The sequence below is a fragment of the Octopus bimaculoides genome, chromosome 3 (genome assembly GCF_046866305.1).
Source record: "Octopus bimaculoides isolate indiv1 chromosome 3, ASM4686630v1, whole genome shotgun sequence".
NCBI lineage: Eukaryota > Metazoa > Mollusca > Cephalopoda > Octopoda > Octopodidae > Octopus > Octopus bimaculoides.
The window spans coordinates 80,605,482-80,628,137 of record NC_142930.1 but is presented as its reverse complement, the minus strand read 5'-3'; the positions used below and the strand labels follow the sequence as shown (position 1 = coordinate 80,628,137).

At 37.7% G+C, this 22,656-nt stretch overlaps 2 protein-coding genes across 3 annotated transcripts in view; one reads left to right on the top strand and one right to left on the bottom strand.

The window, feature by feature from the left end:
- LOC106881292 (tetratricopeptide repeat protein 16) overlaps positions 1–22,656 on the top strand; it is a 148,630-nt gene that overhangs the window by 31,596 nt on the left and 94,378 nt on the right. For both annotated transcript variants that reach the window (XM_052966285.2, XM_052966284.2), the window contains exons 5-8: positions 3,936–4,065; positions 9,910–10,121; positions 11,271–11,518; positions 18,787–18,938. In XM_052966285.2, the coding sequence (XP_052822245.1) occupies positions 3,936–4,065; positions 9,910–10,121; positions 11,271–11,518; positions 18,787–18,938 (742 nt within the window). The remainder of the gene's footprint in view (positions 1–3,935; positions 4,066–9,909; positions 10,122–11,270; positions 11,519–18,786; positions 18,939–22,656) is intronic.
- LOC149136614 (uncharacterized) overlaps positions 18,784–22,656 on the bottom strand; it is a 50,017-nt gene continuing 46,144 nt past the window's right edge. The window contains exon 3 of the mRNA XM_089349326.1: positions 18,784–19,687. The gene's annotated coding sequence lies outside the window, so the exon portion shown is untranslated. The remainder of the gene's footprint in view (positions 19,688–22,656) is intronic.

The window sequence follows — 22,656 nt, the reverse complement described above, 5'->3', positions numbered from 1 at the left end:
TATATACATAAATATTTTGGCATATTTACACAATTGTGCCCCAAATATTTGCTTCTTCATAACCTTGAGAAAATTAAATATTTCTTTTCTACAAATATGCTTCAGATCATGTAGATTCCAATTAAATAGGAATTCATTGTGAAAACCGTTTATCCCTAAAGGAGTTTTAGAAAATTCACCCCATTAGGTTTTGTTGCTTATATATATGTAAATATACGTGGGTGTATATGTATACACATAGAAAACTGGCACACTGCCAGTTATGACAGTCACAAATATCCAAAACTTCTTCACCACTCTTCCAACTTCATTTTTCCTCTTTAAAGAAGGCTTTTGTCTATTTGGACTATTTGTCGTACCACTGCACGGTTGTCTGTCTGCTAATATTGCTGATGGACATGCAGCATGTCACTAACATTTCACATGTAAAGTCCAGGATTATGTGAAAAACTATGAAGACCATCAATTGACTTTCGTCCATAAAAGTATTAAAAAATTATCAATTCCATTATGCAGAAGACAGAATAAAAAAAAATTGTAAAAATTTGTAAAAGTACAAAAGTTATGAAGAGTTTTAGCACATGCTTACATCATAATTCTGCTCATTCCTATATTTATATCTATCTGTCTGTCTATCTATCTATCTATCTATCTATCTATCTATCTATCTATCTATCTATCTATCTATCTATCTATAATGAGTGTGTGTGTGTGTGTGTGTGTGTGTTTGCTAGTGTCTGTTTTTCCTTTAGTTTTTGTTTACTTACATCAACAAATGAGCCAATGAGATACTCTCTGTGTGGTTGTTCAATTTGCTAGAAATAAGAGCCAAATCTCCCTCATACTATGCTCTTGTTAGTATTAAGGAAATGGAAAATGTTTACTCCTCTCCATCATTACCATTAAAATTAATATTTTTGATTTTGTTCGGCTCTATGAATTTAATTATTTTTAAATGATACAGGAAATTGGAAAATCCTGACCAAAACAGAGAAATTCTAACCTAACAAAAAATATAGAAAAAGAAAGAAAAGGTTCTGTTTTCCAAATCCAAAAGATGTGTTTTTACCTGGGGTGTAATTTTATAATTAAAACAAATTCAAATTTTAAATTTCAGAACATAAGACTTACCACATTATCTGGTGTATAGCAACAGTTCAAATGGGTACAAAACCTAGAATAAATGTGTATGTGTGTATGTGTGTGTGTGGTTGGGTCTTTAATAGCCAGGGGTCAATTTAAGTTCAATTGCAGAAAGGAATTCAATACAGCAACACACACACAATCATATACATACAAACATACCCATACATACACACACATACACATACATACACACACATACACATACACATACCTATCAGCCACTCCCAAAAGCCAGTTTGATCCAAAATTCTGACCACCATTCTTTATATATTTGCACACAAACGCGCGCGCGCGCACACACACACACACACACACACACGCACACACACACACACACAAATAATCAGCTTTATGCTGTTATTCATTACTTTTTTTTCTTTCAATCTGTCACTATTCATCAGTTTTTAGTTTTTGTTTTTGTTTTGGGGGTTTCACTTTAGCGACACCAATTACAAATGGTACCAGGAATTTGCTTGGTGTCGTCAAAGTGGAAAAGATGTTTTTTAAGTTTTTGAAAATTTGAAACAAAAAGGCAGTTTTTTTAAACTGTCACAGTGATGTGAAAATATGGCTACTACTCATTAATTTCAAATAAGACTTACCAAGACGCCTCCTAATACTCCCCTGTCTCTTAACGCCCCTCTAGTGCTTCTTTGCTCTAAAACGCCCCCCACCCCACCCCGCGCTCCAAATGGCCTCCCAGGGTGTGGGGTATATGGCCCCTGTTGAGAACCTTTGGACTAGGGAATTCAGAAATGGTGGTAGCAAAGAATTATATGAGTTAGCCAGAAGGTAAGCTAGGCATCACATTTACATAGTGGAAGGAGAGGCAAAAGATAAATTTACCAATGTAATACAGCATGAGGATCAGAAGTGTGAGGTGTTCCAGATGACAAAGCAATGTATCAGAGAAAGAAGTAGGGATTATTGTGGGTGACAAGTGTGTGCAAATGGATAATGGTATGCTTGCACTTTGTAACTCTTAGAAGAAATAGGCAAGGAAGTGACACTGTGAAAGATTGCTAAATGTGGAGAATGCATGGGAGATTGAGTCTTTCTAATATGGACCCAGCTGAGGGATCAGTCATCAGAGTTGACTGCAGTATGATAGATAAAGCAATTAAGGTGTAAGGTCCGTGCAATGTGAGGTGACGAGAATGGCTCTTTCGTACCACATCACATGGCTGTCACAATAAAGAGAAAATGAATGGAACGTATATATGCCAGAGGGAAAAAGAGACAACCACATGAGAATGATCAAGAGAACATTTATTGATAAGTTAACATGTGTGTCTGTGTGTGCGTCATGTATACAGAATAATAGACAGGCCTTCATGAGAACAAAATGTATGTGTGTATGTAGACATAGATATATGCGCATGTATTAAGAACATATAAGGATAGCAATAAGAAGAAAGTGAAAGAGTCTAAAGCCATCGAAGTGAGAAGTAATTTCATAGACACAAGAAAACTAATACCAGTTCGTAGTCAATAGTACACGGTAGTTGAAATACTGTATCAAGAAGTCTCAGTCATGATGTTGAGCCAGTTTCAGGCACATGTTATATGGGAAGTCATGGCTGTGATGCTGCTGTCTGGGTCACTTGGTACAGGAGTTCATGCAGGTTGTATATATGCTGTTGATCCTTGGTGAAGTAATTCACGAACAGTGAAGTGTTGGAACCTGGGTGAATTGCTTACTGAGCTGCGTACATAGAGAGTTGATGTCGATGATGTTAAGAACATGATGGTGGTGACGAAGATGGAGGTTGCCATAATGCTGTTGGATGAAGTTGGTAAGTCTCAACGTGGCTGCTGTGGTGTTGTCTGGAACTGGCTGTGTCTTTGTGGTCAGTGGCTAGACCTTAAAAGGTCTGGAACCAAAGACTTCGGAACAAGGAAGAGCTGAGTTTTTATAAGGAGCTGTAGGCTCAAACAGGGTGGTGAACAGGCTGTCCCATGTGATCCTATTTAGGGCTTCTGGCTGGTTTTATATGGCAAGTTAGCACAACAGAGTAAGAATCAAATTGCACCAATACCAACCAATCAGAGTAGTAGACACAATATTGTCCAAATAGTGGCCAAAGGCTAGCTGTTCCCTGCTATGTTTGAATGCATGTATATATAATAAATGGGAGAGAGGAATTTCGCCTGGGTCTACGCTACAAAGGTTATGAAAACAGGGAAAGCTCTTAGATGTCAGGAATCACTGTTGAGGTACTTAAAATATCTGGTGAAGTAAGATATGACTTAGTCAACCATATAGCCAATCAGGTGGCACAGGAAGGTGCCATACCCTATGACTAGTGAAGGAGCATTATAGTTAGCCACTACAAGGGTAAAAGAAATGCTTTAGAAACAATTTCAGGGAGATCAGACTGCTGGACCAGTTACAGAGAAAATTATAGCTCAGTTGGTTAGAAAGTGAATTAGACGAGATGAAATGCAGTCTTGTTTTTTTATGCTAGGGAGGAGTTGTATCTTCCTAGTGAGATAGTTGCAGTAGTATATGACTAAAAGTAAACAATTGTACTGGGCATTCATTGACCTGGAGAAAATCTTCAACAGAGTGCCTTGCTCTGTTTTCAGGTGGTCTCTAATGAAGCTAGGAGTAGGTGGATGGCTTGTTAGAGCCATACAAGCTATGTATTGTGGTGCTGTCACTTATATTCACCTCTCTGTAACACACATACACATGTATGTCTGTCTGTCTGTCTGTATGTATGTCTATCTGTCTGTCTGTCTGTATGTATGTATGTATATATGTATGCATGTTTGCTATTTTCTAGTTTCAGCTGTCAGGTGAAGATGAATTGCATGCCTCAAGCTTGGGCAACTCTTACCTCATTGATACACGAGTACCCTGACAACTTAGACCTCATTGTGATGAAGGCTCGTCTTAGGCACCTCTCTGGAGAGGTAAGGATCAAATGACATTTAATTATTTCAGTCATAAGTGTAGTTATCCTGTTATTCTCTCTACTCTTTCTCTCCTATGTCTGTCTATCTTTTTCTCTTTTTTTCTTTCATATTCACACACATATTCATACAGTTATATATATATATATATATATATATATATATATATTGTCCGCCACAACATTCCTCCATGGCAAGATTTAATTTGTGTATACAAATTTAATTTGCGGTCCATGGGAAGAGCTGTTTTAACGATGCATCCTGCTTAGCTCTTCGAAATGCCGGTGTTAAAACGGAGGTAGCTGATGAAGTAGAATGTTCTCTATGTGGCTTGTGTGTTTTCTCGTCTACGTTTTGTTTGCAATGTCCTGTACCCAGATATGCACCTATACATACAGGTGGATGTCGGTATGCACATACCTGTACGTATATATGCATATACTCATTTACTATTTGTTTTTACATGATTGAACGCAGCGTCTCCAATTGTAAGTAGTTTTTCGTAACTTCATATTTTCTGACGCTACTCTATCTCTTTCTCTATCATTTTTCCCCCCTCTTGTTCTTCCTCTTTACTACTACGTATCTCTTTTTTTCCCCTCGTACTTCCTCTCTTTCTCTTTTCCTCTCGTTGCTCACCTATTCTTCTACTTCCTCCCTTTGTTTCTCCCTCTGCCACACTCTCTCTTCCCCTTACACCGGCATGGTCACATGCTTCCGGTCAATAATCCTTTTCTCCCTTGGCTGTCGCCGAGCAAACACACGAACCATTTCGTCCCTACTTTCAAGTTCGTGCCTCACAGCGTTCACACACAAACAATTTTTCTCGTCTGGCCGTAAAGCCTTTTCTGTTTGTTTTCCTGTCTTGTTTTTTGTCCGCCACAACATTCCTCCATGGCAAGATTTAATTTGTGTATACAAATTTAATTTGCGGTCCATGGGAAGAGCTGTTTTAACGATGTGTCCTGCCTAGCTCTTCGAAACGCCGGTGTTAAAACGGAGGTAGCTGATGAAGTAGAATGTTCTCTATGTGGCTTGTGTGTTTTCTCGTCTCTGTTTTGTTTGTAATGTCCTGTACCCAGATATGCACCTATACATACAGGTGGATGTCGGTATGCACATACCTGTACGTATATATGCATATACTCATTTATTATATATATATATATATATATATATATATATATATATATATATACAGTGGTGGGAAATAAATATTTGTACATGTCAAAATTTTTTATTTATTTAATTTCTAATGAACATAAATGGGATATACCAATACTATATTTGCATGCACATGCATAAACTAAGAATATGCAAAAGAAACTAATAAATTATAAACGTAAACAAACAAACGAAGTTTGCTTTTAGAGGCGTTGAGATGTCTTAGAAAGTTAAAGAAGTGATTTTAAATTCTCTTGAGTTCGAGTCCACAGCTAGCCACCTATACTTTTTTCTGCAAAATAGGGGTAGTTTATCCTGTTCAGGCTATATTATTAGCATTATCATGTAATTGAGAATTTAAAATCACTTCTTTAACTTTCTAAGACATCTCAACGCCTCTAAAAGCAAACTTCGTTTGTTTGTTTACGTTTGTCGTAATCTGAATTTAACATATGATAGCGTCTCATAAAGTGAGATTTCTATACATCTTAAATTTGCAGAGGAATTTGTAGTGTGGGAGTTTAGCTTAATCAGTCGAGCATCGTGACTCGTAATCACGGAGATGTGAGTTCGAGTCCACAGCTAACCACCTACACTTTTTTCTGCAAAATATGGGTAGTTTATCCTGTTCAGGCTATATTATTAGCATTATCATGCGATTGAGAATTTAAAATCACTTCTTTAACTTAATAAATTATAGTAACTAATGAATTTATATACAATTATAAATATTTAGGAGTGAAAGCAGTATTCGTACAGAAAAAATTTATGAGTTTCTATGCCACAAAATACTGTTAAAATAATTTTTTTTTTTACTAGAACTTTCTTGGTTGTTCCAATAATCTTATCAGTGGTCATTTTTAAGTGTCAAAACGCTAGCTTCTTCATTCAGCACTGAGACAACATAAAGTAGTGTCGTAATAATGGCAAAAAGTAAAGAACTCACAAATTCAATGAAAAACTTAATTATTGAACAGTGGAAAACAGGTAAAAGTTACAGGAAAATATCAGAGACCCTTTGTATTCTATTTTCTACCATAACTTCACTTATTCAAAGATATAAAAAATCGGGAACTGTTGAAAACAGAATAAGATCCGGTGCACCACGCAAGATTTCCCCTAGATCTTTAAGAAAAATGAAGCGAAGAATCGAAAAAAACGCAATGATCACCAGAAAGGAGATGCAAGAAGATTTGTTAGCTTCAGGGAATAGTGTTACACTATGAACAATCAGCAATGAACTTCATAGGAATGAACTGAAGTCATGCTCTCCTAGAGAAACTCTGCTGTTAACTAAAATTCGCGTAGCCATGTTTGAAGGAAAGATGGTACCGCCTATTCGTCGAAAAACAATTCCTACTGTAAAGTTTGGAGGTGGCAACATCATTGTGTAGGGGTGTTTCTCTGCAAATGGCACTGGGAATTTACATGTGATAGATGGTAGAATGAATGCAGAGATGTACCAAAATATTTTGAACAATAATTTATGGGACTCTGTAGAAAAGCTCCAGCTTTGTGAAGGGTGGGTTTTACAACAGGATAACGACCCTAAGCACACGGCGAAGTCTACCAAAAATGGATTGTCAACCACAATATAAAATTATTAGAATGACCAAGTCATTCACCTGACTTGAACCCCATTGAAAATTTGTGGCGTTATTTGAAAATTAAAATTCATTCAAGAGCCCCAACATGCATTCCAGACTTGAAGAAAATTTGTCAAGAAGAATGGGAAAAAATTCCTAAAGAAACATGCGAGTCATTGATTAAGAACTACAAGAAGAGATTGGTTGAAGTGGAACTGAATAATGGTTATGCTACGAAGTATTAAATCAGAATTATCAGTTATTTATGTTCTGTACAAATACTTTTTTCACCCCTAAATATTTATAATTGTATATAAATTCATTAGTTATTATAATTTATTAGTTTCTTTTGCATATTCTTAGTTTATGCATGTGTATGCAAATATAGTATTGGTATATCCCACTTATGTTCATTAGAAATTAAATAAATAAAGAATTTTGACATGTATGAATATTTATTTCCCCCCACTGTATATATATATATATATATATATATATATATATATATATATATAAAAGAAGAAAAAGAAAATGGAGATTGGGTAGTTAACAACTGTTTATTATTAACAACAAATCAACCATCATCCTTCACAGCTGTTTCAATTATTACTCAGTGAATTAATTAAATATTAAATTCATATGACCTAAGTATGATATCTTCAGAGGGGAAAAAGATATACGCTTGGCACTTGGATGTTTTATATATGTTTATGGATTCATATATATATATATATATATATATATATATATACCCACACACTATTCAGCTGATGGGAGGTATTATGCTGGTGAGAGTTGTTATTTTTTAGACCTAAGTCAGTTCTAATTGAGGAGACCCATGATTGAATATATTCCAGCCATGACTATTCCATCATTTATTCTGAGATAGTGTACCTAAGACTACATAATCTAATGTTTCCTTGCATTTTTAAAACAGTAGGATGTGATATGAAGGATATTTGGATGTTATTTTTAACAAGTTGAGCAACTTTGTTGAGACTTTTGTCACAAGTGTATGTAATGTGGTTGTGATATTGGCAGATGGTTGCTACAGTCTCGGTTGAAGTAGTGGCAGGTCTGGTAGTGGTTACAATGATGTCAGTTGTAGAGATAGTAGTTAATGATAATGATGGGTTTCTAGTGGTAATGGTGATGATCATCATGGCGATGGTTATCAAGGAAAAAATTTAATGTGTGTGTTGATGCGCATGTATGTGTCTCCTGGTCTTGACATTGTATGATGGTTGCCATTGAGACTCACTACCACATAAGCAAAAACATGTCCAACCACTACAAAATATTATCTTGCTTGGAAATAGATGACGGTTAGTGACAGGAAAGATATACAGCCATAGAAAACCTGATTCAGTGAATCTCATCTGATCCACACAAACATGGAAAAGTGGATGTTAAAATAACTATGATGATGATGATGATGATGATGGTGCCTTTTAGGTGAGCAAGTGAGGCAAGCTCAAAAACTCTATGCTTTTCACTCTCAATATTTATACTAATGCTTCACAATATTAAACTATGTGCAATAGGTTCAACTGGAGTTGAACCTATTACAAGGTATTAAATATCATACTATAAAGGCAGAATGATGTTTGCTTTCTTAGCGTAATACTGGTCATTTGAAAGTAAGAATTATAAATGTATATGCATGTATCATTTTTCTCAAATGATGGAGTTAATTTTCATGGGCACACTTAATCTTTTTGGAAATGTATAAAATATTGGTAAAAAATATATGTGTGTTTATGTGTACATGTGTTGGATGTGTTATGCATAAGATCCCATTATGACACCTTGAGCCAGTGTCCTCTGCTATAGCTTTGAGTCACTTGGCTGATGGAAATTGTGTGGTAGTCGATTAGGTAATTCAAGAATTCATCCTTGCCACACAGTTGCTTCCTAGTTCTGACTGATAATTATGTTAACAATTCATTTCAGTGGAATATTCAGCCACTAACCTGTAATCCAGTAAGCCAGTAGTTTAGTTGATCAAACAAACAAAAACTCATTATCAAAACTAAAGAAGATCCAAATGAAGCAGTATTAATACCAAAAGGCAATCCTTACATCCAACTTAACATGGATGTTGTGTTAGAACACTGAATACTGCATTATTTACCTTGCAGGGACATCTCATATGGACACACAGCACATAAAAGCATTCGTGTTTATGTCATAGGCAAATGAGAACTTCTGCTACTAGCATTGGAACTGCCAGATCATATGATTTCACTCTGCCCAGGTTCATTAGTGGCAGACATCCAGCAGTGACATAACAGCTAAATCTCACTGTCAATAGTATTTGGAATTTCAGTACCTGAAAAGACACTGAAATTCTACATATCATTGACAGTGAGATTCAGCTGTTATGTCACTACAGAACATCTGCTACTGTTGATCCTGGGCAGGGTAAAATCACATGAGCTGCCTGTAACAGACGATTCTCATTTGACAATGAATTGACCATGAGTGCTTTTTTGTGCTATGTGTCCATATGAGAGGTCCTCCCAAGGTAAATAATGCAGTATTTAGTGTTCTAGTACAACATTCATGTTAAGTTGGTATTAATTCTGCTTCTGTTGTTACTAATTATTTTTTTGATAAACCTGCTAGCTATTTGCGACATCAGTGATTGAAAAAACACTGAAACTCTATATATTGTTCTCAATGAGATTCAACTGTTATGACGTCACTGGATGTTTGCAACTGATGAACCTGGGCAGAGTGAAACTGTATAATCTGACAGTTCTGGCACTTGTAGCAGACAGTTCTTGTCTGCCAACAATAGAAACATGAGAACTTTTTATGTGCCTTGCATCCATATGAGGGGTCCTCTCAAGGTAAATAATGCAGTATTTGGTGTTCTAACATAACATCCATGTTAAGTTGGATGTAAGGACTACCTTAAAGAAGGTCCATTTACATATGAAAAATGTGAAAGGTTTTCTCATGTTACAATGAAAGTGTTTTTAATTATCCTCCCTCCCACTCTGTGTCTCTTCCCTACTCCATCTCCTTTCCAACCTGAATTGAAGTAATTTCTATTCTAACAATGGATTCTGTTGCGCTCCTCTTGCAGTATGCCTTGGCATTTTATGACTTGGAAAGCATTGCTGAAAACAAAGACTGTGCTAGTGTTCGTGCAATGCTAGAAACAATCAAAAACAAAGCAAAGAAATATTGGCAAGTGGCCATCAAGCTGAACATGCGACAAGATTTCAATCCGGCCATCAAAAAAATTAATTTGGCCATTAAATTATGGCCAACCCAGGCCAAGTTCTATTTTCTCAGGTATGTTAGCACCCATTCTTATCTTTACCAACATCATCAGTATTTTGACTGATGTTCATGTAGTTGCTGTTACTATTTAACCCAACTCAGCCTGATGGATCAGCCTGATGGATCAGCCTGATGGATCAGCCTGATGGATCAGCCAATGATCAGAAGTATTACAATCAGGACCATCCTATTTTTTTGTTAGCCTGTGTATCTAAAACTACATTATTCAATGTGTCCTTCCATTTTTTTTAAAGCTGGTAGAGATAATTTAAGGAAGATTGGCTGCTATTTCTAATAGAAAAAGTGATTACATATTTGCTACCTTGTTACCTCACACCATGTTATATTTGATGTTGCTGTTTAGCCCCAGGTCAATCCTGATCATATAGACCTATGGCAAAAGACATCCAGTCACAGTAATCCCTTTTTTTTTTAACATATGTTCTATTTTTAAGATGAGAAATTTGGTTAAGCAGAAATTTGGTTGCTATTTCTAGTAGCTTAAATGACTACATAGAAGCTCCATCCTTTGCTGGATGTGTTATTGATGTTGTTGCTCTTCCTTTTGCTGTTGTTGTTGCTAATACTGTTATTGTTGTTGTTGTTGTTGTCATCGTCGTTGTTATTGTTGTTACTGTTGCAGTGATGTTATACTATCAAACATTTATGGTTCTAAAAGTTTTTTTAGTCAGGTTTTTGTCCTCAACATGATCAACACCATCAGTATCTTGATATCATAACCACTAAGACCACCACCACCACCACACCATCACAACACTATCATCATCATCATCATCATCATCATCATCACTAATGTTATCATTTTTTACACTGAACTCATTCATCAACGTTTATTTTCATTAGCATCAGCATTGTCATAATGTATATTCTTATTGTCTCCCCTTTGCCAAGGTCAGATCTATCTTTCATCCTTCAAGGATTGATAAAATAAAATACCAGTCAAATACTGAGGTTAAGTTAATTGACTATTCACCTCCCCACAAATTTGTGTACTTGTGCTTGTCTTACATATTATTACCAATACACTGTTATAATCACATATTCTCACACAATTGCCAGTGAATTGTCATTTATAAAATTTTTCAAATCCTACGAAAGACAACTACAACAAAAATATTCTCTCCAAATTCTACTACACAGAGGTGTCCTGTACCGTCACATCAATAAGTTCACTTTATCCATCGATGACCTGATTCTGGCCCTTCAAAAGAGCACCCCTGAAGAGAAGGAGACATTTGCTTCTGATGCTGAGAAACAGCTTTTGCTGACCTTCAACGATTTCTCAGTAGAATGTTTCACCAATGGATATTTTGATGATGCCATCCAGCTGCTCAACAAGGCCATCTCTGTGGAGAAGATGCAGAAAGGGCTCTACCTGAACAGGGCTGGTCAGTAAGAAACACTTTGTTTTACATATATACATAAGCACATGAAGAAAGATGTCTGCATGCACACACACACACACAAATACATACCACAGCATCTGTGAATATATATATATATATATATATATATATATATATATATATATACTAACATAAATAATATATAAATGTATGCATACATCCATACATATATGTACATACCTACATCTATATGTATACATACATGCATATATGGGTACAGGACATCACAAAAGACGTTAAACACAATGAGAAATGAAAACATAAAGACGAAGACAGAAAACAAACTTTTCTTCGAACAACGAAAAAAACAAACAAAGAAACGAGACATGCAACATAAAGAATATTTCCCTTCTTCAGTTGTCCCTGTTCCATCTACTCCGCGTTTCGAAGGCAAGGACAATACACAACTTTGTTGGAACAGTCCTTCCCGCAAAGTAAATTAAATAGAATTTGGAATTTTTTGCGGAGGGTGAAAGTGTAAACAAGAACAGAACAGTGAGAACAAGACAGTAAAAACAAGACAGAACAGTGAAAACAAACGGTAAGGGCTGTTAGACCAAGACAATAGAAAAATTATTATTTTGAACGCTAGTTAGATGAGAATGAGAGACAAAAAAATTCACATCTTCTCTATAGGAAGGCAGGAAGTAGAAAGAAAGAATCCCTTTCGTCATGTGTCAGAGACAAGAGGGTCAAGGAGGAAGAGTGAGAGAGAGGGAATGGTGAAAGGAAGAGAAGAATAGGGGAGGATTGAGAGAGAAAAACAGAAAGGATGAAGAACAAGAGAGGGAGAGAGATAGACAGGGAAGTGATAGTAATAGTAGTAGAGTGCGCAGTAGTAATTATTAAGATAATAATATAAGTAATATATAAATATATGCATATATCCATACATATATGTACATACCTACATCTATATGTATACATACATGCATATTCGGGTACAGGACATCACAAAAAACGTTAAACACAATGAGAAACGTAAACATAAAGACAAAGACAGAAAACGAAGTTTTTTTCAAACAACAAAAAAAGCAAACAGAGAAACGAGACACACACATATATATATATATATATATATATATATATATATATATATATATATATATCTGTAAATACAATATGTGACAAGTATTCGGTAGCCATGATAAAACTCCGAGTTTCGGATGTCGAGGCAGTAACCCATGCCGCCATCTCTTCAGTTATCAGGCCATCGCAAAAATGATATGAAAGTGACCGTTAAACAAGGGAAATTACTGTGTGATTGACTGTTATTAAGACAAAAGAGCTATTAGAATGACCACTAAGCAAGGGGAGGGAGTAAAATTGTTCAAAGTTTTTGCGTAAGCGTGCATGTCCATACATACACATGCGCACCCGCACAGCCACGTACATGCGCCTATATGTATGTACTCATCCACCCTCACTTGAAACACCCACATGCTCACCCACACATTCACCAAAAAAATATATACATACTCGCATACACGCTTGCACACACGTGCACAAAAGGTTTATACACACATCTATACCAAAACTGTTCACTGCGGACATTCACAGAAAAAAAGAGACTGTCTCTATCAACAGAGTAAAAAAGGCCTTTTCTGAAACATTTATGCCACTTGCTGACCCACCATCATTCCACAAACACTCCCACCCACACAAGCACCACCTTCGCTCACCAAAATACCTACTACACAAACGCATTCTTCGCCTTACAGGACACGTTCTGGCAGATCGGTTCATAGGTCGAAGAAATTGTCTCAGACCATTTACATTTCTTAACTTTTCTTACATTTCTTAACAGTGACTGTTCCAGAGAATAGACTTAAGCTGCTAGAGACTCTGCATTCATATTTTCTCTCTTTCTGCATCATTGTACATATATGCTTTGTTCTATTTGATGGACACCTTTCTTTGCTGAACATTTTCCCTTTTGATTGTTAAATGTTTTGTTCATATTTTTTTATTTTATTGCTCAACGTTCATACATACATACATACATACATACATGCTGTCTACCTCATGCTATCCACTCCAACACATTTCTAGGTTTATTCTAGCAGAATGTTTTTCTCCAGCCTTTCCTCATCCGGCAAAAAGCTCCTTACGTGTTTTTGTCATGTGTTTCTTCTCTGGTTTGTAGGACACACAAACCACCTCTTATAAACACATTTTTTTTCTTTGCATCACAGCATTCCATGCATTTTCTTCCTTTGGTGCCTGATCAACACCAAGTCTCTTGCATGTCGGAACTTCCTTCTTTTGCCGCCATCTTTATGGCTTAACTTGCTTCACTAGTCACTGTCGCTTTTTTAACACCTACAGCCTTGCCTCTGCGAATGATTCAATGTTTTGCAGGCAAATTCTTAGCACTGCTCATTCTTACAGCAGCCAATATTCTCTCATTTACTTTGAGTTTTTGCATTCCTGTCATTTCCACTTAGCTGGACATAGGTCCATCATGTTTGCACACCAAGGTTTGCTGGCTATGCAACCTTTTCTACCTCTTTGCTACAGAAATATCTTCCTTTTATCATCTATTTTGTCTCCCACAAAATGACTTGGGGTGGGGCTGTCTGTAGCGAACTCTAGTGAGCTTCCTCTCTTATATTTTGGACCCCGTTGTGTCTACCACTCCAACTGGTTCTTATTGGTGCAAATTGTCTCTTACTCTATCGCGTGCCAATATGCAACCCAAACAATTACAACCTTCAAATAAATCACGTGAGACAGTCTTTTCGAAACTGCATTTGAGCCTACCTGTCAGCTATAAAAGACCATGAGGTCTCTCACCAACGTTGTCAACAACATCTACACAGCACAACACACTGCACAACACACTGCACTGGTTCTAACATATAACTGTTTGTGAGCTTTCCTCACGAGGGTTAACAGCTAACATACAACCCACGCAGATGCATGTAGATATATGAACAAATGTACATCAACCACTTCCATTCAGCTTGTGTAAATATACGTGTGACAACAATAAGCGTATTTAAAGTTACCACTTTGTGTTTTATACATTCGTTACCAGGTTCCTACCACAATAATATTACAGCCTTCTGAGCAGAGTCTCATTAGATGACACCACAACCTATAACATTTAAAAGTACCACTGATGATTTGGAGTGGATTAGTGTTTATATACTCGTTTCCTTCATTAATGGTTAACTTCCTGTTAATGTAAGAAACCAAAAGAAATTTTTCAACTCAAAAATTTCAGTTTCAGACAAAATATCAGTTCTTAAATATTTTATTCCATCCCTCCCCACAGCATACAAACTTATTCAAACTATTGAAGTGCAGTATATAATTTTTGGTTGACCGTTCTGGCAGACACACTAGCCAAATTGACTATATCCTCGCCAGATAAAGGGAAAGAGGGCTGCTTATAAATGCCAAAACCTTCCCAGGCAAAAAATGTACCCCTCAACATAGATTAGTAGTTAGCAACTTCAGGATCAGGGCTAAATGGATGCCCAGAAGATGACCAGCTTGGAGGAGAAGGGTCTGGTAGTTTAAAGATCCAGAAAATGGACAGAGATTTAGAGACGTATTACTCAAAGCCTTTGATGAAATAGAAGGGGATATAGCATTACATGATGTGGAAGACAACTGGAGGTTTCTACAGGACAACCTGCTGAGAGCCACTGACTAGATCTGTGGATGGTGCAAAGTCCCCTCTCAGCCCAAAGTAACGTGGTGGTGGAACAATGTGGTTGACAGGGCTATTAGACAAAAGAAACAGGCTTGAAGGACTGGAAGAACGGAGGTAGCAGGGAATTGGATCAGACTGTCAGAAGAGAAGCTAGGAGACAGGTTTACTTAGCCAGAGGGGAAGCAGATAAGAAAAAAATTGCCAATGTTCTCCACCGTGAGGACCAAAGACTTGGAGTATTTTGTGTTCCAAGACAGTGTGTGAGAGAGAATCATGATGTCGAAGGAGAGAAATGTGTCCGCATGGATGATGGTTCACTTGCACTAAACGAGGCTGCAAAAAGAGAGGTTTGGAGACACCACTATGAAAGGTTGCTCAATAAAGAGAATGAATGGGAGAAAGAGAGTCTGCCGATTGTCAACCCAACAGAGGGACCAGCTATCCGAATTGACAGTACCTTGATAGATAAAGCAATTAAGAGTATGAAGACAGGGAAAGCCCCCGGCCCATCAGGAATCACTGCAGAGATGCTCAAAATATCTGGCAGTGTCGGCTATAGCCTAGTCACCCATATAGTTAACCAGGTGATACACGAAGGAGTCATACCCAATGACTGGTGTAGCAGCACCATAGTCAACTGCTACAAAGGTAAAGGTGACACTTTAGATACAAATAATTACAGAGGTATCAAGTTGTTGGATCAGGTAATGAAGGTCACGGAGAGGTTCATAGCCTAACTAATTAGGGAGAGAGTCAGTTTAGATGAGATGCAGTTTGGGTTTGTGCCAGGGAAAAGCACCACTGATGCTATATTTCTGGTAAGACAGCTGCAGGAGAAATACCTAGCCATAGATAAACCTCTGTACCTGGCTTTCGTTGACATGGAGAAAGCCTTTGAAAGAGTCCCCCGATCCCTTATCTTGTGGTCAATGAGGAAACTAGGGATAGATGAATGGTTAGTGAGAGCTGTGCAAGCCATGTACAGGGATGCTGTCAGTAAGATAAGAGTTGGCAATGAGTACAGTGAAGAATTCCAGGTATCAGAACTAGAAAAGTTTCAAGTGTGGAAGCAAGGGTTAGAATCGGAAGGCCTTAGAGTCAACCTAGCTAAAACCAAAGTCTTAATAAGTAGGAAAGTAGACAAACCACAAACCCCTTCAGGTAGATGGCTCTGCTCAATCTGTGGAAAAGGCATAGGTAGAAACTCTATAAGATGTACCCAGTGTAAGCTATGGACACACAAGAGGTGCAGCAATATCAAAGGAAGGCTAACTAGGAAGATAGTTTTTGTATGTGACAGATGCTCAGGAGCAATAAACACTGAAAATGTGCAGAGAACAACTTTTGCCGCATTCCAGGGAGAAAAACTAGAAGTAGTTGATAAATTCCATTACCTAGTTGACAAAGTCAGTTGCGGGGGTAGGGTGCACTGAAGGCATAGCTGCTAGAATAAGAATAGCCTGGGCAAAGTTCTGAGAGTTCTTACCTCTGCTGGTGACAAAGGGTCTCTCGCTCAGAGTAAAAGGCAGACTGTTTGACGCATGTGTATGAACAGCCTTACTACATGGCAGTGAAACACGAGCCATGACTGGGGAAGACATGCATAAACTCGCAAGGAATGAAGCCAATATGCTCCGATGAATGTGTAATGTCAGTGTACATACTTGACAGAGTATAAGTACCTTGAGAGAAAAGTTGGACCTAAGAAGCATCAGTTGTGGTGTGCAAGAGAGACGATTGCGCTGGCATGGTCATGTAGTGAGAATGGATGAGGATAGCTGTGTGTAAAAGTGCCACACCCTAGCAGTTGAGGGAACCTGTGAAGACATGGGATGAGGTGGTGAAGCACAACTTTTGAACATTAGGCCTCACCGAGACAATGACTAGTGACTGAGACCTTTGGAAATATGCTGTGCATTAGAAGACCTGGCAAGACAAGTGAGACCATAACCCGTGGCCTTTACCAGGGATGTAGCCAGCCTACTTATGTGTACCTTTCCTTCTTTGGATACTGAACTCTTGGGGAAGACATGCATAAACTCGCAAGGAATGAAGCCAGTATGCTCCGATGAATGTGTAATGTCAGTGTACATACTCAACAGAGTATAAGTACCTTGAGAGAAAAGTTGGACCTAAGAAGCATCAGTTGTGGCGTGCAAGAGAGACGATTGCGCTGGCATGGTCATGTAGCGAGAATGGATGAGGATAGCTGTGTGTAAAAGTGCCACACCCTAGCAGTTGAGGGAACCTGTGAAGACATGGGATGAGGTGGTGAAGCACAACTTTCGAACATTAGGCCTCACCGAGACAATGACTAGTGACTGAGACCTTTGGAAATATGCTGTGCATTAGAAGACCTGGCAAGACAAGTGAGACCATAACCCATGGCCTTTACCAGGGATGTAGCCAGCCTACTTATGTGTACCTTTCCTTCTTTGGATACTAAACTCTGTTTCCAAAGACCTGTTGAGGCAAGTGAAATTGAAATCGAACCAAATTCGACGACTGGCACCCATGCTAACCTTCCTTCATTGGACACTAAACTCTGCTTGTGAAGACCTGTTAGGGCAAGTGAAATTGAAATTGAACCAAATTCGATGACTGGCACTCATGCCAGTGGAGTGCTAACAGCACCATCCGAGCGGGATCACTGCCAGAGCAGCTGTCTGGCTTCTGTGCCGGTGGCACGTAAAAAGCACCATTTGAGCATGATTGTTACCAGCGTCGCCTTACTGGCACTTGTGCCAGTGGCATGTGAACAAAACATTCGAGCAAGGTCGTTGCCAGTGCCGCTGGACTGACTCCTGTGTAGGTGGCACATAAAAAACACCATTTGAGCATGGCCATTGCCAGTACCACCTGACTGGCACATAAAAGCACCCACTACACTCTCGGAGTGGTTGGCGTTAGGAAGGGCATCCAGCTGTAGAAACTCTGCCAGATCAGATTAGAGCCTGGTGCAGCCATCTGGCTCGCCAGTCCTCAGTCAAATCATCCAACCCATGCTAGCATGGAAAGCGGACGTTAAACGATGATGATGATGACCACCACTACCACCAGCACATCAGTTTCTTTTCCATCAGTGAGAAAGTCAATGTGAGAGAGCCTTTAGATCAGTGTTTCTCAACCATTTTTTACCTTTGGACCCCTTTGATTCCTATCTTATTTGGACATACTCTCCTAGTCATCTGATGTTTAAAAAATCCCATTATATTTTTATGATTAAATATTATTAGTTTCTGTATAAAAAAGATTGTTTCGTGTATTGCAGGAGTATAACCAATTTATTGCAGATAAATTTTAACCAGAAAATCTTATATGGACCCTTCCTCACCAGGGAAATATGGACACCAGATGAGAACCACTGCTCTAGATGTTCATTCAGCATGCTGAAACAGTTGCCAAATCATTCTCAAATCATACATATATTTTAAAAAATTTTAATCCTAGATCTGCTTGAGCAAAACTAACTTGAGGTTAAACAACAACATCCAGTTTCTTTGATATCAGTTTTTTAATAAATGAATAATCTCTGCCTCTGCTGTTTCCCAACCTTATCTGTATTCATTCTCTCATTCTTCTACAGAATGTTTTTATCAGAAGGGAGATTACCATTTTGCTCTGCAGGACTATGAACAAGCCTTGGAGTTAGATCCCTTGGACAGGAAATATTTTCCTAGGATTTCTGAACTCAGTTACTTGTTAGCACTACAGTACTACACTGACCGAAACTTTGAGGTAGAGAAAAATTTTGAATTTCTATCTGTAAATACAGGTGTGTGTGTGTGTGTGTGCACCGTTATGTTAAAATGTACATGCATGTGCATATCTGTATGCTATTGTGTAGAGAGAGCAAAACTGTAAGCATGCATGCATATGTGTATGTGTTTGTGAGAGAAACTATGCAAAGGTATAAGTATATGGGTTACAATGTATATGCATGTAACCATTCTGGAAGAGAAGCTTATGAAAACTTAAAGACCCAGCAAACTGACAGAAATTTAGAGATATTCTAATGGAAGCTTCTGATGAGTAATAGAAAGGATTATTGTTGTTGTTGCTAATGTTTTGATAGAAATCAATATATTAATATTCTTTTCTACTCTAGGTACAAGGCCCGAAAGTTTTTGGGTGGGGAGGGGCCAGTCGATTAGATCTACCCCAGTACACAACTTGTACTTAATTTATCAACCATGGGAGGATGAAAGGCAAAATCAACCTTGGTGGAATTTGAACTCAGAAAATAAAGACAGATGAACTGCCTCTAAGCATTTTGCCTGACCTGCTAACGTTTCTGCCAGCTCATCGCCTTAATCAATATATCAATATTATCATAACTTTTATTAACATCATTTTTATCACCTTCTTCTTCTTCTTCTTCTTCTTCTTCTTCTTCTTCTTCTTCTTCTTCTTCTTCTTCTTCTTCTTCTACATGCACTATTGCTGCTGCTGCTACAACCACTTCTTTTTCTTCTGTGATATTTTTACTGAAATATAACATGTATGTATATGATACATATATAATACAAAACCACATCAAAAATACAAATCCAAAACCAGGTAAAGAAAATGGAAAAGAGGAGCAAAGATAGCAAAAGAAAGAAAAAGAAAAAAAGAAACAAAACAAAGGGAGAAAAAACCCCACATCAATTCAGGGCATAACCTTGCTCTGATGTCCAGATCTCTATTGAGGATTTTGCTGCCATCCTCTAGAGCTTGTCCTAGTTGAAGCACATCAACCAGTTCCCTAAGGGAGCTTGGACTTGTTTTGCCTGTGCTCTCTCCAAGCTATTGAAGAATGTCTCTCTATCCAACAACACCAGAGATTGGCAGAAACTGTTCCTATTCCCTCTGGTCTCTCTCCCCACATGACAGGCCTTTTTTTCTTCCAAGCAGCATTCAAATGCTCTTATTGCTGACAGTAGATTTGAGCATTTATTGTTGCATTAGTTGGAAGTAACTCAAAGTAGATAATTCCTTTGCAATCCCACGAAACAGAAAGAAGAACCTTCTTTGCATGGAGTTCCCTTTTGAGTTGTGGTTGGGCCTTTCTCCCCTCACCAAGCCAATGTCTACAATGCTTAACATTTTGATAAAAGACTCAATTTTCCTCACCAGTCTGCCCAAAAAGGGCTAGATGAGTTCATGAGAACGAAGAGAAAAGCAGATGTCCACTTGGGGTTTGCAGTTGGCTTCGGACAAATCATGAGGCACCCATTTTCTGAGTATTGGTACCTTTCCAAGTGTTGAAGATGGTAGTGAACAGTTGTATGGCTTAAAAGAAGCTTACTTGCCAATTCTTCAACTGAAACTGCATGATCTTTCTTAAGTTCTGCTAAAAGTAGCTTGTCATCATACTCAATTGGATGTCCTTTTTGGGCCTCATCTTTGAGGCTGAAATCTCCACTTCTGAATTTTACAGACCATCTTCTGCAAGTTTTTTTTATTCAGGCGCTCTTCTCCATAAGCCAAGTGAATATTTTGAGTCGCTTCAGCTGCTGAGTTCCCTTTTTTAAACTCATAAAGTAATGTGTGCCTCAAATGCCCCTTAGATACTTCTATGTTTGAAGAGCTATAATTTGTAAAATTTCAATTAGATTATCCTGCAAAATGAAATTTAATTAGTTTAAATATGTCCAAATACATATAAATATTACTTGATGCCATTAGACATTATAAAATACTGTTAAAGCATTTACAAATTGAAAATATAGAAGTCTGGACATTACTTATATGATAACCTGATATTAGTCAGTCAGTTATTGTGTGAGTTAGGGAGTGAGTTATTAATTGTATTACTGAGTGAATCAGTGTGTGTACTTGTGAGTGAGTGAGTGAGTGAGCGAGTGAGCGAGCGAGTGAGCGAGTGAGTGAGTGAGTGAGTGAGTGAGTGAGAGTATTAATGACTGTACTACTAAATGAGATAGTAAGTTTATTAGTCAGGGTATTAGTGAAGGAGTTAGTAAATGAGTTAGTGAAGGAGTTAATAAGGGTATTATTGAGTGTATTTTTGAGTGAATTGGTGAGTGCGTTAATGAATGCATTAGCAAGGGAGATAAAGGTTAAAGACCCCCTTTAGTCATAAATGACCAAGAGATTGCACCTAGAAAATTACCCTCCGAGGCACAGGTCCAGGCAAGCTTGTTTATGGAAGACCAGCAGTTGACCATGCATACCAGCCTCCAATCTCCACACGATGGATGTTATCCAAAGAAAAGGCAAAGGCCAATACAGCTTGGCACCAGTTATGTCACAAATCATTTCTACAGCTGAGTGAACTGGAGCAATGTGAAATAAAGTGTCTTGTTCAAGAACACAACACTCAGCCCAGTCTGGGAATCGAACTTATTACCTCAGGATTGTGAGCCCAATGCTCCTCAGTGGTTAGAGCACCCTATATAGTAAGAGAGATAATGAGTGTATTACTGAGTTAGTGAGTCAGTGTATTAGTGAGTGAGTGTATATGTGAGTGAGTTATGGAGTTAATGAGTGAGTTAGGGAGTTAGCTACTAATTGTATTTGTGAGTAACTCAGTGCATGTATTAATGAGTGTATTAGAAAGTGACATACTGAGTGAATTTGTGAGTGAGTTAGTGTCTGTATTAGTGAATGAATTTGTGAGTGATTAAGTGAATGAGTTAGTGTGAGAATTAGTGGGTGATATATGATGTAAGTTAGTGAGTAGGTTAGTGAATGAGTCAGTGAGTTAGTGAGTGAATTAGTGAGTTTATTAGTGAGTTAGGGAGTGGAATAATGCATGTGTTCTTGAGTGAGTTAGTGAGTGTATTATTGAGTAAATCGGTGTATGAGTTAGTGAGTGAGTTGGTGAGTGAGTTAGGAAGCAAGTTATTAATTGCATTAGTGAGTGAGTCAGTGAGTGTATTAGTAACTGAGTTAGTGACAGTATTAGTGATTGTGCTAATGAGATGATTAATGAGTGAATTGTGATAGTGAATGTATTAGTGAGTTAGTGAGTGCATTTTGAGTAAGATAGTGAGTGTATTAGTCAGTTAGTTAGTGTGTGAGTTCATGAATGAGTTAATGAGTGAGTCAGTGATTGTAATAAGCAAGTGAGTCAATGAGTTTATTAGTGAGTGAATTATTGAGAGAGATAGTAAAGGACTTAGTGAGGTAGCTTATGAGTGAGGTAGTTAATGAGTTTGTGAGTGTGTTAGTGAGAGAATTAGTGAGCATGTTAGTTAGTGAGTTAATGTGTTAGTTCTCTAGCATATTAGTGAGTTTGAAAGTGAATTAGCGAGTGAGTTGGTGAATGATGTAGTGAGAAAGTTAATGAGTGTGTTAGTTTGTGAGTTATAAGTTGGTGAACAAATTAGTGAGTTTATAAGTGAGTGCATTATTGATTGATCTACTGAGTGAGCTTTGGACTGAGTTACTGATTGTATTTGTGAGTGAATCAGTGAGTGTATTAGTGGGTGTATTAGGGTTTATGTTAGTG